Below are 13,118 nucleotides of genomic sequence, written 5' to 3'. Positions count from 1 at the left end.
AAGGGCAGCAGTTCGACTCCATAGAAGAATAATTTTGTAGTGTTTGATAAGCGGTACCACAGGTTTTAATAGTTTACGTTAAAAGTAAGATAGACGTGTTATTGTTGTTGACGATAGAATTATGACGACGAAAATTAGGTTTGTTTGATAACGAATACGTACGGTAATATTTAATATATTCTCTTTTCGCATGAACTCTCAAAACGCGTAAGCGAATACGACATAGTCTGAGAATGTAATTTCCATTTCATAATGATGTATTTTCTATATTTAAAACTTACTTGCAGGTGCAGCAGTTTTGCTGAGACCAGTTCTTACTTGCAGACTTGACATCACAAATGAGGGAATGGACAAACATATTACGTAACAAGAAATGGTTATCATTGTGGACAGCATTCTGAAATGAAAATTAGAAAAGAAGAAATATTCACTTGAACAGTTTCGAAAATGCCCATATTCAATTACACCAGGATTGAAATTAATCCGTTAAAAATAACTATTAAATTAGTCAGTTAAAAATATGTTAAATTTTAACTTAATCTGTTAAGATTTGGAGGATTTCATTTTAATTTATAATTGTTGCTAGAAAGTAACGACTAAAAAATAATAGTTATTTTCCACGAAAACCATGTGAAATATATATTCTGCGATAACTTTCAAATGGTTTATTTCAAAAACTTTACAGATGGTTCGATTACAGAAGAGGATTAATGTAGTTTTCTTTTCTCAAAATGAAGTCACCTTTGTAATAATGAAATCACCTTTCTTGAAGAATATGTACTGGTATTTGGCATGACTAACAAAATACACACTTATCATTATAACCAACTTCAAAATGAGGAGGTTCTCAGTTCACACATCACTACACTAGATGCATCCTCTTTTCGACTTCTATTTCAAATCATGCTTAGAAAAAGCTAGGCAATAGGACAACCAAGATGAGGTATCCTTTGAACGACACTCAACGAGAATGAACCACTGAAAGTCATGCTGCATTTACTACTTTGTGATATGACATGGAATTTTCATTGAAATATTTCCTAGTATTTTATGAATCGTAGCAAAACACAATGCACCTAAAGTCTGATTACAAGATATGGCAACAGTGATAAACATAAAATGTTCATTTGAAGTCACTGCTTTTCACATTTTAGGAGGAGGGGTTCAACTTAACATTCCTCATCCCCTCTGAATGCGACCTTGTTGACATTTGAACCAAGTGGCTTTACTACATTCGTAGAATACGATGTCATTTTATCACTACGTAGAAGTTTACATGAAACAGCACTCATTGTTGGCATCCATTTTGAAAATGGTTCCCCATATCAACATTTGTTTCTAACGAATGTTGTTTCTTTTCCAAGATGTATAGAGCGAGGTATCACTCATTCAAATATCTCTAAATAATATGGCAAAGCCAAGTTCGACAAAAGGGCATATGCAATTCATTGGAAATATGCATGCAGATACTAGATGTAAAAGTACGAAATACGCATGCCTTCTAGTCTGCGGAAAATCATGTTGAAGGGCCTAAGGCTTTACGAAAATGTGCGACATATTTGGGAATATTTGCAAAGAGGGAGTATACGTGGAAGAAGGTTCCTATGGTACTGACCACTCCCAAACTTCCAATGACTTTTGCAAATGAATGTAGGGCTAACTATATGCACGTTATACTGTAAATACTTATTACCTTGATAATGCAAATGTTATCCCGAACGGGCTTGGAATACACAACATACGTATATTTCTGGGGACGAGTTTATCTCCGTATTACGGGCCAATGTATATGTCCTACTCATAGAGAAACTACACGTAATAGAAGCAACCTCTGAAACAACATAAGAGTATCTTCCATCTGACAGACAGGAAGCTGTTAAAGTGTCATTTACTGAACAAACCATGCGAGAGATGTGTATTTTGAAGAACCATTCCTAAAGTTGAATGCATATAATTACAAAGTAATTGTCACGTGGCCGACATCAGAAGATATCAAAATGTAGGCCTATTATGAAATGTGTATAATTGTTATCTTGCAATAGCAAGCATACCATGTGGTATTTCTCATCGCAGCATATGATAAGTTCGAGCAATAGTAACTTTATCTATGACTGCAAAACATTTGACCGATATCTATGTGTGCAATCATCTGTAACTTGCTCTTGGCGTGAGCAACAACTTGCTTATTTGTGAGAATGATACATGAATGCTACAAAAGAACACTTTAAGTAAATGAGTTGCACGTATAAAAAATATATCAATATCTATCATGTGTACACAATATATGATTGTGAAGTGCACAGTATATACATTGCAACACACACACACATTCACATATGTATTATATAAATTCGTAGTCCCGTCAGCGTGTTCAAGAAGAAAAAGTCACCATGAATCCAGCTAACATTGTGCACTTACTGTTTGTTGCTTTTGAAGTAATACAGCGCCCAGGGTGAACAGCACAGGAAAGAGAAATAACACAAGTATTGCAATGATTGTTGGAAGACTGAATGGACGATATGATTAGGCCTACGTTGCACACAGAAAAACCATTAACATTAGTATTTGCAAAGGACGATAGGGACAGGGAAAAGGATACCCCCAATATTCTGTGGATGACGACGTAGAAGAGTGCGGTGGCGTCACAACCGTACATGGTCCAGCAGACATCACGTTTTCGTACAAACAAATGGCTGTCACCTACTGGAGAAGTGGTATTAAGAGGCCGCTATCCCTTCGATGCGTACGAGCGAAGTTCAGAATGGTAACCTCAAGGGAGCAGCTAGAACGCTGGGAAAACCAAGTTACTGATGGAGGAACACGAAAGGATAAGATGTCGAAGGTATCTCAATACGTTCTTCGGTAATTCCAAAACGCTCGCGAAGCATACTTTCCAGTGTACGATGTCGATCTATGATGATGGGCTCTGCAGACCAGCAATAGATTTCACCTTCCATCATTTAAGGTGTCACATACCTGGCTGTGGGAGTTTAAAACAATACACAAAATCGTATCGCAGAAGGTGACGAAATTTATATCTACGACCCATGCATCTGGAGATAAAGAGGACATATTGAGAATCGTAACTGTCTTTATTGACAATGTAAAACACCATATTATCCAATTCAGCCTAGGTAATGTGTACAGCTCCGATCAAAGTGATTTCCAAGTAGAAATACTAGCAGCAACCTTGGTTGTTCAAGGAATAAAGAAAATGGAAACAGTGGTCCAATCCGTGAGTGCGAGAACGCCAGTTATACAACACAACCAATCATCTTCGCCGATGGCGCCTTATTGGCACCATTACACGTTTTCTGAAGGAACCAACAGCTGAGTTCGGCCCATGCGCGCACGACGCTGTGTTTCTCTCCCTTAACGTATATCTTGTCGCCTCAAAATCAGGAAAAAACTTACAAAGGAACATTTCCGTCGATGATTAGAGCACGTGTATTTTCCTACAACACAGCGTCAAACAGTTCGTCTATTGGACGCTTGCAGTGGGCATTGTGAAAATACTCTACGCGCCATTGAACCGAAAGAAAAACATACTGTGCTACTTACAATACCTCAAGGTTTAATTTCGAAGCTGCAACCACTAGATGTGTACTTTCTCACTTGTGGGAGGCATTTGTGCAACGCTTTTCAGACACTATTATCTTGCAATAGTCTGATATTAATTTGCATCTACGAAATAACATAATCAAACTACCACACAATCTTTGACACATAATCAGTTCTCCTCTCCAAGATACAAATATGTCATCAAATACGCGTGGTATCACATTAGCTATACAACAGACAAGCTGCCACAATTTCAGACTCCAGCAGAGTTCTCCTTTGCCACGAATCACATCTCGACATGTGACATTTGTGGAGAGGTTGCTGTAATTCGTTGTGATTGGTGTAAGAGATCACTTTGTTTACAACATTTCTTTGTAGAATATCATTACCTTTTATTGTGACACATTTGTTGCGTAAGATATTGTGCTTATGAAACTGTTGGTCTGTGTTATAAAGTGGCGGATAGTACTTGCAATATGTATTTCTTCATTTCACGTCTAACATGTACATTCATACTTTCATTGGAATTGTTTGTGATCTTTCGTCGATTGTGGCCTTTCTGAACTACGTATTTGGAGCCAGTTGGTGAGGATGTGGCTCCCCTGCAACCGTTTTTCCGCAGCAAATAACAAATACGTGTGTCTTACTTGTATATCTAGTATGTACATACTCATTTTTTCTACAATTGTTTGTGTCCTTTTAGAGATTTCGAGCTTTTTCGAAAATACTTCGGAAGGGGTTTAGACCCCTTCAAACCGGTTTTCCGCAGAGCGAAAAGTACTTCTTATTTTCAGATCTAGTATCTGCATGCATAGCTTCCCGGAATCGCTTGCGCCCTTTTGTCGATTTTGGCCTTTGTGTCGATTATTTGGAGATATTTGAATGGGAGCCGTTGCTCCCCCTGTAACCATTTTCTCACAAAACAAAAAAATAACGTGTTTCTTAATTTTTTATCTAGTAGTGGGTCTATGTGTATACGCCTTTTTCTGCAAACTGTTTGTGTCCTTTTGGAGATTTCGAGCTTTTTTGAAAATACTTCGGAAGGATCATAGGCCCCTTCAAACCATTTTACCAAAGGAATACGTATTTCTTACTTTCACCTCTAGTATCTGCATGCATAACTTCCCGGAATCGCTTGTGTCCTTTTGTCGAGTTTGACCTTTGTCTTATTATTTGGATATATTTCAATGGGGGCCGTTGCTTCCCCTGCAACCGTTTTCTCACACAAAAGATAAAACTCATGTTCCTTAATTTTCTATCTAGTATCTATATACACCTTTTTCTGCAAATTGTTCGTGTCTTTTTGGAGATTTCGAGCTTTTTTGAAAAAACGTTTTTCCACAGAAATGAAACAATACGGGTCACTTTATCTTATGTCTTGTATCTACCTGTAAAATTTCGTTGAAATCGGCATGCAACACTTTGAAGATGTTTCACGCAAGTCCAGATGCATTTGCTGTAAGACACATCGCAGCTCTAGGCGTGGGATAAGAAACAAGGCATTTAAAAATAATAAAAAAAAATGACTGATATTAGTGTCGAATCCATAGTTTTCGGTAACTGAGATGAATAGTGACTTCCCGGATTCCATTTAAATCTAAGTAACATCGCATGAGGAAGGGGGTGAGAAGGATGATAAACAAAGTGTCAAAAATCATCGCGATTAGTGTCGAATTCATAGTTTTTGGACTCATGGGAAAACGGCTGAGCGGTTTGAAATCATTTTTGGAACATAGTACGCACTTCAAGCCGAGTTCTTATCTTGTTACTTTGATTAAAGGGATTATTCTAAGGGTGCGATGTTTCACAATTTATACCAAAAGAAAATATCTCACGGATTTTTATCATTACGCTTTCGTTGAAATGTGCATCCTAAGCGAAACGATATAATAGTATCCTTAAACCAAATGTTCTCGTGTGAAGAACGGGCATTTCAGCTAGTAAAATATATAAAAAAATATTAACTTGCTAAGATAAAATAGTAATAAAAACAAAATGATATGCAATGCTACACAGAATGTATAAAATATACTTAGATAAGAAGTAGTGGCTACCGCATAAAACTTGCTAGTTCAAATTGTTAATTTGATCCATTAGTCAGGTTGTATCATAAAATATTAGCACTGAAATATTTTTCTTTAAGTGAAATACGGACAGGATCTTTGTAAATATTTACCAGAGAGAGAGAGAGAACGAGAGAGAGAATGGCAAAGATTCAATAATGGGAATCCAATATAAAAATGGTTAGAAAAAGATACAAAAGGGCTTAAAATATGAGTTTGAACAAATATTTTAATATTTCGTGGGAAAGCTTCTCATGAAACAATAAAATATGTGTACCGGGTGACGGCAAAGATATGTCAACATTTGGAGCGGGTCGATGTGGCTCATCGGCGGATTGAAGAAACCTAATGCTTCATACTTTCGTTACGTCAGCACTTACAGGAAGTAATGTAGTGAGCACCGTACTTCAGCAGCATTTAGGCATACCTTCCAGGTTTGCCCTGGCTGGATAACCTCTGAGCTGCATTATGACGAAGGTAGAACAGAACAAAGAATTCCATCTCCACCTATATCGAACCCGGGTCGATGATTGGTAAGTAGGTGTTTTGTCGACTACAATTCCGCGGCTCTAAAAGAAAACAGTGTTGGCAAATGCCTCACTTGGGGCTGTAAAAAAAAAAATGAAATGAAATCTTTAAGTTTTACGTCCCACGGCTATGCCGGTTAGGCTAAAGGAGACGGTGATTATGAGAGATGAGTGAAATGGTGGAATGAAGAAAGTGGGAGGAAACGGGAGAACCCCGAGAAAACCCACGAGCACGGTGTTTGTCCACCACAAAGTTCACTTGGCGGAGGCTGGGATCGAACCCGGGACCCCAAGCACCAGAGGTGAACGCTCTACCACTGAGCCACCGCGCCCCCAGGGGCTGTAAAGGCAAGGCATTCTTCCCAGAGTTTGTGATACACTTTAATCAATCGTATAATAATACCTTTTTACTAATCAAAAACCTGAAATTCTGTTAATGTCGGTGGGGAATATTGCCCCCTCTCCAACTACGCCAAGCAAACACCTGAAATGGAAGTATTCAGTGATGCTATTCAGCCGATTCACACCGGTAGAACCGGTTGTTAAAATATTTCGAACCGTTTATTATACTCAGACATAACAGTAATTTTACCCACTTATACCCAGAAACAGTAAATTTTAGTTTAACTATCTTTGTTTTTACAAATTCTTACAGCTACACGTTAAACATACGATCTTTTAAGAATAAGGAAAAAACAGAAGCTTTGCGTTGTATATAATTAAACACAAACAAACTATTTGCTGAGCAAAACAACATATTTTGATGAAGCGAAAGTGTTAGTTGGTGAAACTGTCACATATATGTAGTTTTTAATGTGCATATATATTGTTTTGCTCAGCAAATAGTTTGTTTGTGTTTAAGGAATAAGCGTTTATTTCTTAATCTCAAATGCTCAGATATCAAGAATGAGAACTGGGATTACATGAGTGTAGTGGTGAGGTTTATTTATATTTGAAACGGGTACATACTTTATCAATAATTGTTGATCAAGTGCTGAATTAAGGTCTTTCCAATACTTTTTGACAACCATCTATCTTAGATAATTCGTTTCCAATTCGTCATATCACCTTGTAATATTAACATGCTCTGTATATTGCTACTTGTCACTTGTGGTATCCAGTAAAAAGTTAGCTTTTGTCTATCTACTATCTACTATCTCCCTCTCTGTTATCTATCTATCTATCTATCTATCTATCTATCTATCTATCTATCTATCTATCTATCTATCTATCTATCTATCTATCTATCTCTATCTATCTATCTATCTATATCATCTATATATTAGGGATGGGAAAAGCCGTTTTTATAAAAACCGGGCTCCGTAAAAACCGAAAAACCGACATTGCGGTTTTCTCCAAAAACCGTTTCGGTTTTCATCGAAACCGGTTCCGGTTTCCTCCTTCCCCTGGTGGTTTATGTGCCCCATTTTTGGAAAGCACATAAAACTATTTCTGTGCAAATGGAATCGTTTCCCAGAGAACGACGACACACTATTCTAGTCAGAAATAGAATTAATTTTGGAAAAAAAAAAAACGGAAACGATTTGGAAAAAAACGAAACCGGATCCGGTGGAAAACCGAACCGGTTTCGGTGAAAAACCGGTTTCGGTGAAAAATCGTTTTTTATTTCCTAAAGCAGTTTCGGTTTTCCTGAAAAACCTTTTTTGTGTCCACCACTAATATATATATATACAGGGGCGGATCCAGGATATGGTCAAGGGAGGGTCTGAACCATATTTTGCCGTTTTATCCAGTGTAAAGCAGGATTGAAGCCCATTTTATCCAGTGTATATCTGAGCGTCAAGGGGGTCTATAACCCCTATAGCCTCCCCTTGGATCCGCCACTATATATATATGTGTGTATTGTTGTTGTTAGAACCGGTTGTTAAAAAATATAATAACACCAGTGGAAATATTGGATGTTTGTTAAAAATGCCTAAATTTTATTCCGTTAATTTGAAGAGCTTGCATTTTCAGCTAGCTACATTCTATCAGAGCAGCATCAGAGAAGCAGGAGAAGAACGAAGTCTTTAAAAGAGCAAAACTTTTCCTAAAGCTTTCACTTTTATTTAACTTATTTATTTTTAGTTTAACGTCCCCAGTGGTGTTATTCTATTTTTTTAACAACGGGTTTATATATATATATATATATATATATATATATATATATATATATATATATATATATATATATATATATATATATATAGGTAGATAGATACAGTGTCGGACTGGACAGGGTGGCGAGGCGGAGATCTCCGCCTACGCCTACCGTCTTATAGCGCCCTTTATGTCACAATAAAATAGTTGTATTGAAGTGAAGACAATTTTAGTTAAAATTTCCATTATTGTCTTTATAATAAATAGCATATAACAGAGTTATTGCAGGTCTGCGTTGATTATTTAAAGGCTATAAGGTGTCGTCACCGTTCTCTCTTTGCTGCGGGTGCCAGTGCAGCACTGCCAGATATCCTAGATGATATTTAACAACTCGGTGACTCGGTCTAATCTAGTACTACCACAAGCCGCATTGTGACTGCTGTATGGCTCATTCTCTCGTTGCATTATTTGACTGTTGTAATGTTGTTAGCGTCGATACTCAATGTAAGCGGCGCCTGCGTCTTCTCCAGTAGGAAAGTAGATGTTAGTTATGGCAAGAATAGTGTGTGCTTTATATATAGTGTTTTTCTTATCATTAATGTAATTGACTTTAGTAGTCATAGGTGTGTAGATAAAAATGGAAATATTTTTGATAAAATTTTCTTCAAAATTTTAATATCCAAATTATGCGTAAATTACGTTTAACATATCTAAAAACATCTTCCTATTCCGTCTGGCTGAATTTTCAGTAGTTATGAATTTATAAGTTTATTATAGTTAAAATGTTAACAGTCGCTCTTTTGACTAGATCAGCGTATCGTCTGAACTGAAAGAAGGAAAACAGTGTGTAAATTTAACGTTTAAAATTTTGCTAGAGGGACAGGATATTTGGATTTTATATTGAAGGTAATGCTCAATACCCCAATATCTATTTATATTCTAATTTAAAATAGGTAACTCTTTACTTTGGGTAAGGCAGTGATAACCTGTCACTACATAGTAGAGTATTGCCGAGCGAGCGTCAGGGAGTGAAGGTGGGTTAGAGCCTTGCAGGGCACGTTGTTTTCTGTCTTTCGTTCTTGGAAACTGTAACTGTAACTGCGGGAACCGGTTCAGATGAATCGGTTATTTATCTGCGGGTGCCTAAAGTAAAGACTTGCCTTAAAATGTTATATGCAGTGCACATGTGGTACAAAGAGAGCAAAGCAGCTAGAGCAAAAGTTTACGAGTTTTTTTTTTTTTTTTTTTTTTTTTTTTTTTTTACAATACATTGCTTTTACTGAGAAGGGCTTGTTGAGATATCGGTAAGGTAGGAAAAGTTCATTTTTCAACTTTGATGATCAAGTTAAGTACCTATAGAAGTCCCCTTGTGCCGGTCTAAATTTTCTCTCATTTCTTAAAATAATACCACGCTTCGATTTTTTTTTTTTTTAGCTCAACACGAAGTTTTACTGTATGTTCATAAAATAAACCATTTTGTCATTCATCAAAGCATTTGGAGTTGTGTTGAATTCCTGGAATACTTTAATTCAGTGCTTCTTCTTTTTTAAAAAATGTTGATTAACTTAAGGTTAACATTAAATGAAATAAGGATATGCGTATTGCCGACGCAGTAAACTACCATATACTATTATACTTGTGTCCTACTTTTCATTTGTTAGAATCTGGTCACTCTAGGATGGGCGAGTTTTCTTTGAAACTCGATTCGACAAGAAACAGACATCTTTGAGCTCGACTCGAGAACTCGGTTCGAAAAATTTCCTCCAACTTGACTCGAATTCGGGTCAAGTTTCAAGTGGAATCGAGCCAAATCTGGTGTGTAGTTTCAAGTATTCTCTTCAAGTATCCTACATAGACCATATAGGTTATCAATGATACTACTACTACTACAACTACAACTATTATTATTATTATTATTATTATTATTATTATTATTATTATTATTATTATTATTATTATTATTATTATTATTATTATAACAACACTGTGTATAAACATGAAAGATAGGCGGTTTGTATTTGAATACTAAAAAGCTAGTTGATTGCCAACCTCGGTAGTCGTGAAGTCTAGGAGTCAAGGACATTGTTCACGAGCTTCTGGATTTAGGTTGAGGGTCTAGGTTGAGTATTCGGGCTCGAGCCACACATTGTTAAAAGTTATAGGACACTGGCCAAATATCATCAAAACTGCTCGGCCCAGGTTTAGAATGGTCAACCACTTGAGCAGCTCATTCACTATCGACCCGAACCGAGAAGTGAGCCGAGTCAACAGTTCACCCAACCGAGTCGGCTAGAGCCTTCGGCTCAGATGAGCCGAACCGAGCAAATGGCTCATCCCAACCAATCCAGCTCGAGCAAATGGTTCACCAGAAGCGAGACGGCTCGAGCCATCGGCTCAGTTGATCCGAACCGAGCTGAGCTTGTTATAAAAAAAATCTCTTGTGGTCTCTATATTGAGACGAGAAGAGATGCGAGCAGTGTCCCCTCTCGTGAGCAATACTAAAAGTATTCCATATTACTGCCTAGCTTACATTTCTCATGGTTTTCACTTTCCAGTGTAACAGGGTTATGTTTAAAACAAGTGTTTAAAACATTTTTTAAACGAGGGCTGTTGTTTTATTCAGTTTGTTTTAAACGTTTTAAACAAATTGTTTTAAACGTGTTTTTTTTTTTCGATGGTGGTTGGACATGTTTAAAACAACTAAAATATCAGATTGAAGAAGCTAATTTAATTTTCTAACAAACAAACCCATCCTCCGCAGGATTTGTGCACGAAGTAAATTACAAGCAGAGTTATATTCTGATTATAACAGCAATTACTGAACGAAATTCTGTACATCAATGTGCGTAGAACTAAACCAACAGAAATTCAAGTGAAGTATTTGAACATTTCTTGATTTCCAAGAATATATGAGGTTAAACACACTATATACTATTCTAAGATCCAAATTCACAAATTCAAAACTTGAATATTTTTTGGTCACTATCATTTCTATAATAATGAACAGTTCTCACATCATAAGCTAGAAGAAATACTCCGACAAATACAATACAACTCATAGAAAAGAGCAGTGACTAGCCTACAAGCAGCAAATGACATTTTTTAACTAAACAGTTCTCAAGATACATCTCTATCTGCAACATGGATGGCTAACAATGATTAGTGTCTACGGCATAATAACACAATTAACCTTTAGACGCCTGCCAGGTTGACAAAATGGTAGACTCTCACGGTCGGGGCTTTGATGACCCCAGGGCCGGCGAGAGCGATCGCGGGCCCCGGGGCTGAGCAATCCCGGGCCCCTTACATGTTTCCTTATGACTTTTTACGCACTTCCACGTGTATGAAATGAGTCTAAAATGAACATTAAAACTTATTTTGAACTCTTTATTAGACCATTAATGCGTTTAATTTACATGTTAAACAGTATTGCTATATCTCCAAATAACTGAATATAAGAACTCTGAACCTATGTTCACTGTTCGCTGGAAAAAAAACTTCATTAATTCACTATTTATGATTTTGTTTAGACCGTATACTTGTTGGTTCTAAGATTTTTGAAGGCTTCAAAACTAAACTGAATAATATATATATATATATATATATATATATATATATATATATATATATATATATATATATATATATATATATATATTTATATACAATGATATCAAAATATAGGAAAAAAAGTAACTTATATATTTGTAATAGCAAAAGTTCTCCCCTAATGCTCAATCAAATGCTCAAAACAAACTAATTGTGAAGGAAATACAAATAGAAAGTATTAAATAGTTAATAAAAGATGAGAAAGTAAATGTTCCAACCATCCAACCTACCCTGTACTATGCATATCTTTGCACAAATTGTTGCTATAAATAATTATATAGAAGTAAGCTATGCAGCTAGTCTTCCTTAACTAGAGACATGAGGCATTAGGCCTAATTTAGTTCCTTCAATGAAATATTGCTCAAATTAACTATAGTGTGATTAATAATGTGATATTAATAGTAATTGTCTGTAGGAGAAATTTATTATATGTATTACTACTAGACAACTGTTACAGTTACAATGTATCCTTTTCTACGTATAGTTACAGCAAAATTCCCTTTCTGGCTTTTTTTTTTTTTTTTTTTTTTTTTTTTTTTTTTTTTAAGGGCGAATTCATCAATGATAGAATCCAGTTTGATCACTTAAGTTCTGTCTCCACTGCCAACAAGCCTAAGCTTGATAATCTGTGTTGACACATTGTAGAGAGTAAAACATTTTTTACTCTATTTAACAGAGAGAAAGAACGCTCTGCACTAACAACGGTAGCAGGGATTGTGGCGAATATACGAAGGGCCACTGTCAGATTTGGAAATAAAGTTTCTAGATTCAAAGTTGTGATGTTATTTAGGAGATCCCATGGTGAAAGCGTTTTCTCACCAAAATTGGCCGAATATATCAATTTCAGGCTATGCAGTTCATCAGAAAGATCATCTCCTAAATCTTTTGGCTATCGCTGAATTAGTGCAGCTGCTTGTTCTTGGATCTGGTCACCTGTCATTTCTTTGCAAGACCACAGTACACAAAAATTGTTACACAAAGAGCGCACTGATTGGAAGCAAACTGAGTAAAAAATATACAACATTTAGTAATTCTTTATCCTCGGCCGCCGGGCCCCCTTTGGAGCCGTGGGCCCCAGGGCTCTGGCCCCTCCTGCCCTCCCCTCTCGCCGGCCCTGGATGACCCCCCTAATTATCACAGAGTCATGATTTATACACCGTTGGATAGCTTATAGACTACAGATTACTACGAGGTAACATTCGTGAAATTCCCGCCGTATTTGTAGAAACGAACAGACATAAAAATCATTTAAAAATAT

General features: G+C 36.5%; 2 protein-coding genes across 3 annotated transcripts in view; one reads left to right on the top strand and one right to left on the bottom strand.

The window, feature by feature from the left end:
• Window positions 1–13,118, bottom strand: part of LOC145679387 (putative chitinase 10) — a 378,497-nt gene that overhangs the window by 335,689 nt on the left and 29,690 nt on the right. The window contains exon 2 of the mRNA XM_081749970.1: window positions 282–397. Coding sequence (XP_081606096.1) covers window positions 282–396 — 115 coding nt within the window. The 5' untranslated portion in view covers window position 397. The remainder of the gene's footprint in view (window positions 1–281; window positions 398–13,118) is intronic.
• The window catches only part of LOC145678434 (uncharacterized), a 150,912-nt gene continuing 146,530 nt past the window's right edge, over window positions 8,737–13,118 (top strand). The window contains exon 1 of one of the 2 annotated variants that reach the window (XM_081748555.1): window positions 8,737–8,755. The gene's annotated coding sequence lies outside the window, so the exon portion shown is untranslated. Of the gene's footprint in view, window positions 8,756–9,081; window positions 9,158–13,118 lie in introns of those variants that run through there. The other variant, XM_081748554.1, reaches the window with a different exon arrangement.

This window comes from Thermobia domestica, chromosome 2 (genome assembly GCF_964235325.1).
Source record: "Thermobia domestica chromosome 2, izTheDome1.hap1.1, whole genome shotgun sequence".
Lineage (NCBI taxonomy): Eukaryota > Metazoa > Arthropoda > Insecta > Zygentoma > Lepismatidae > Thermobia > Thermobia domestica.
Note: the sequence above shows the minus strand (reverse complement) of the source record. Positions and strands in the feature narration are given on the sequence as shown.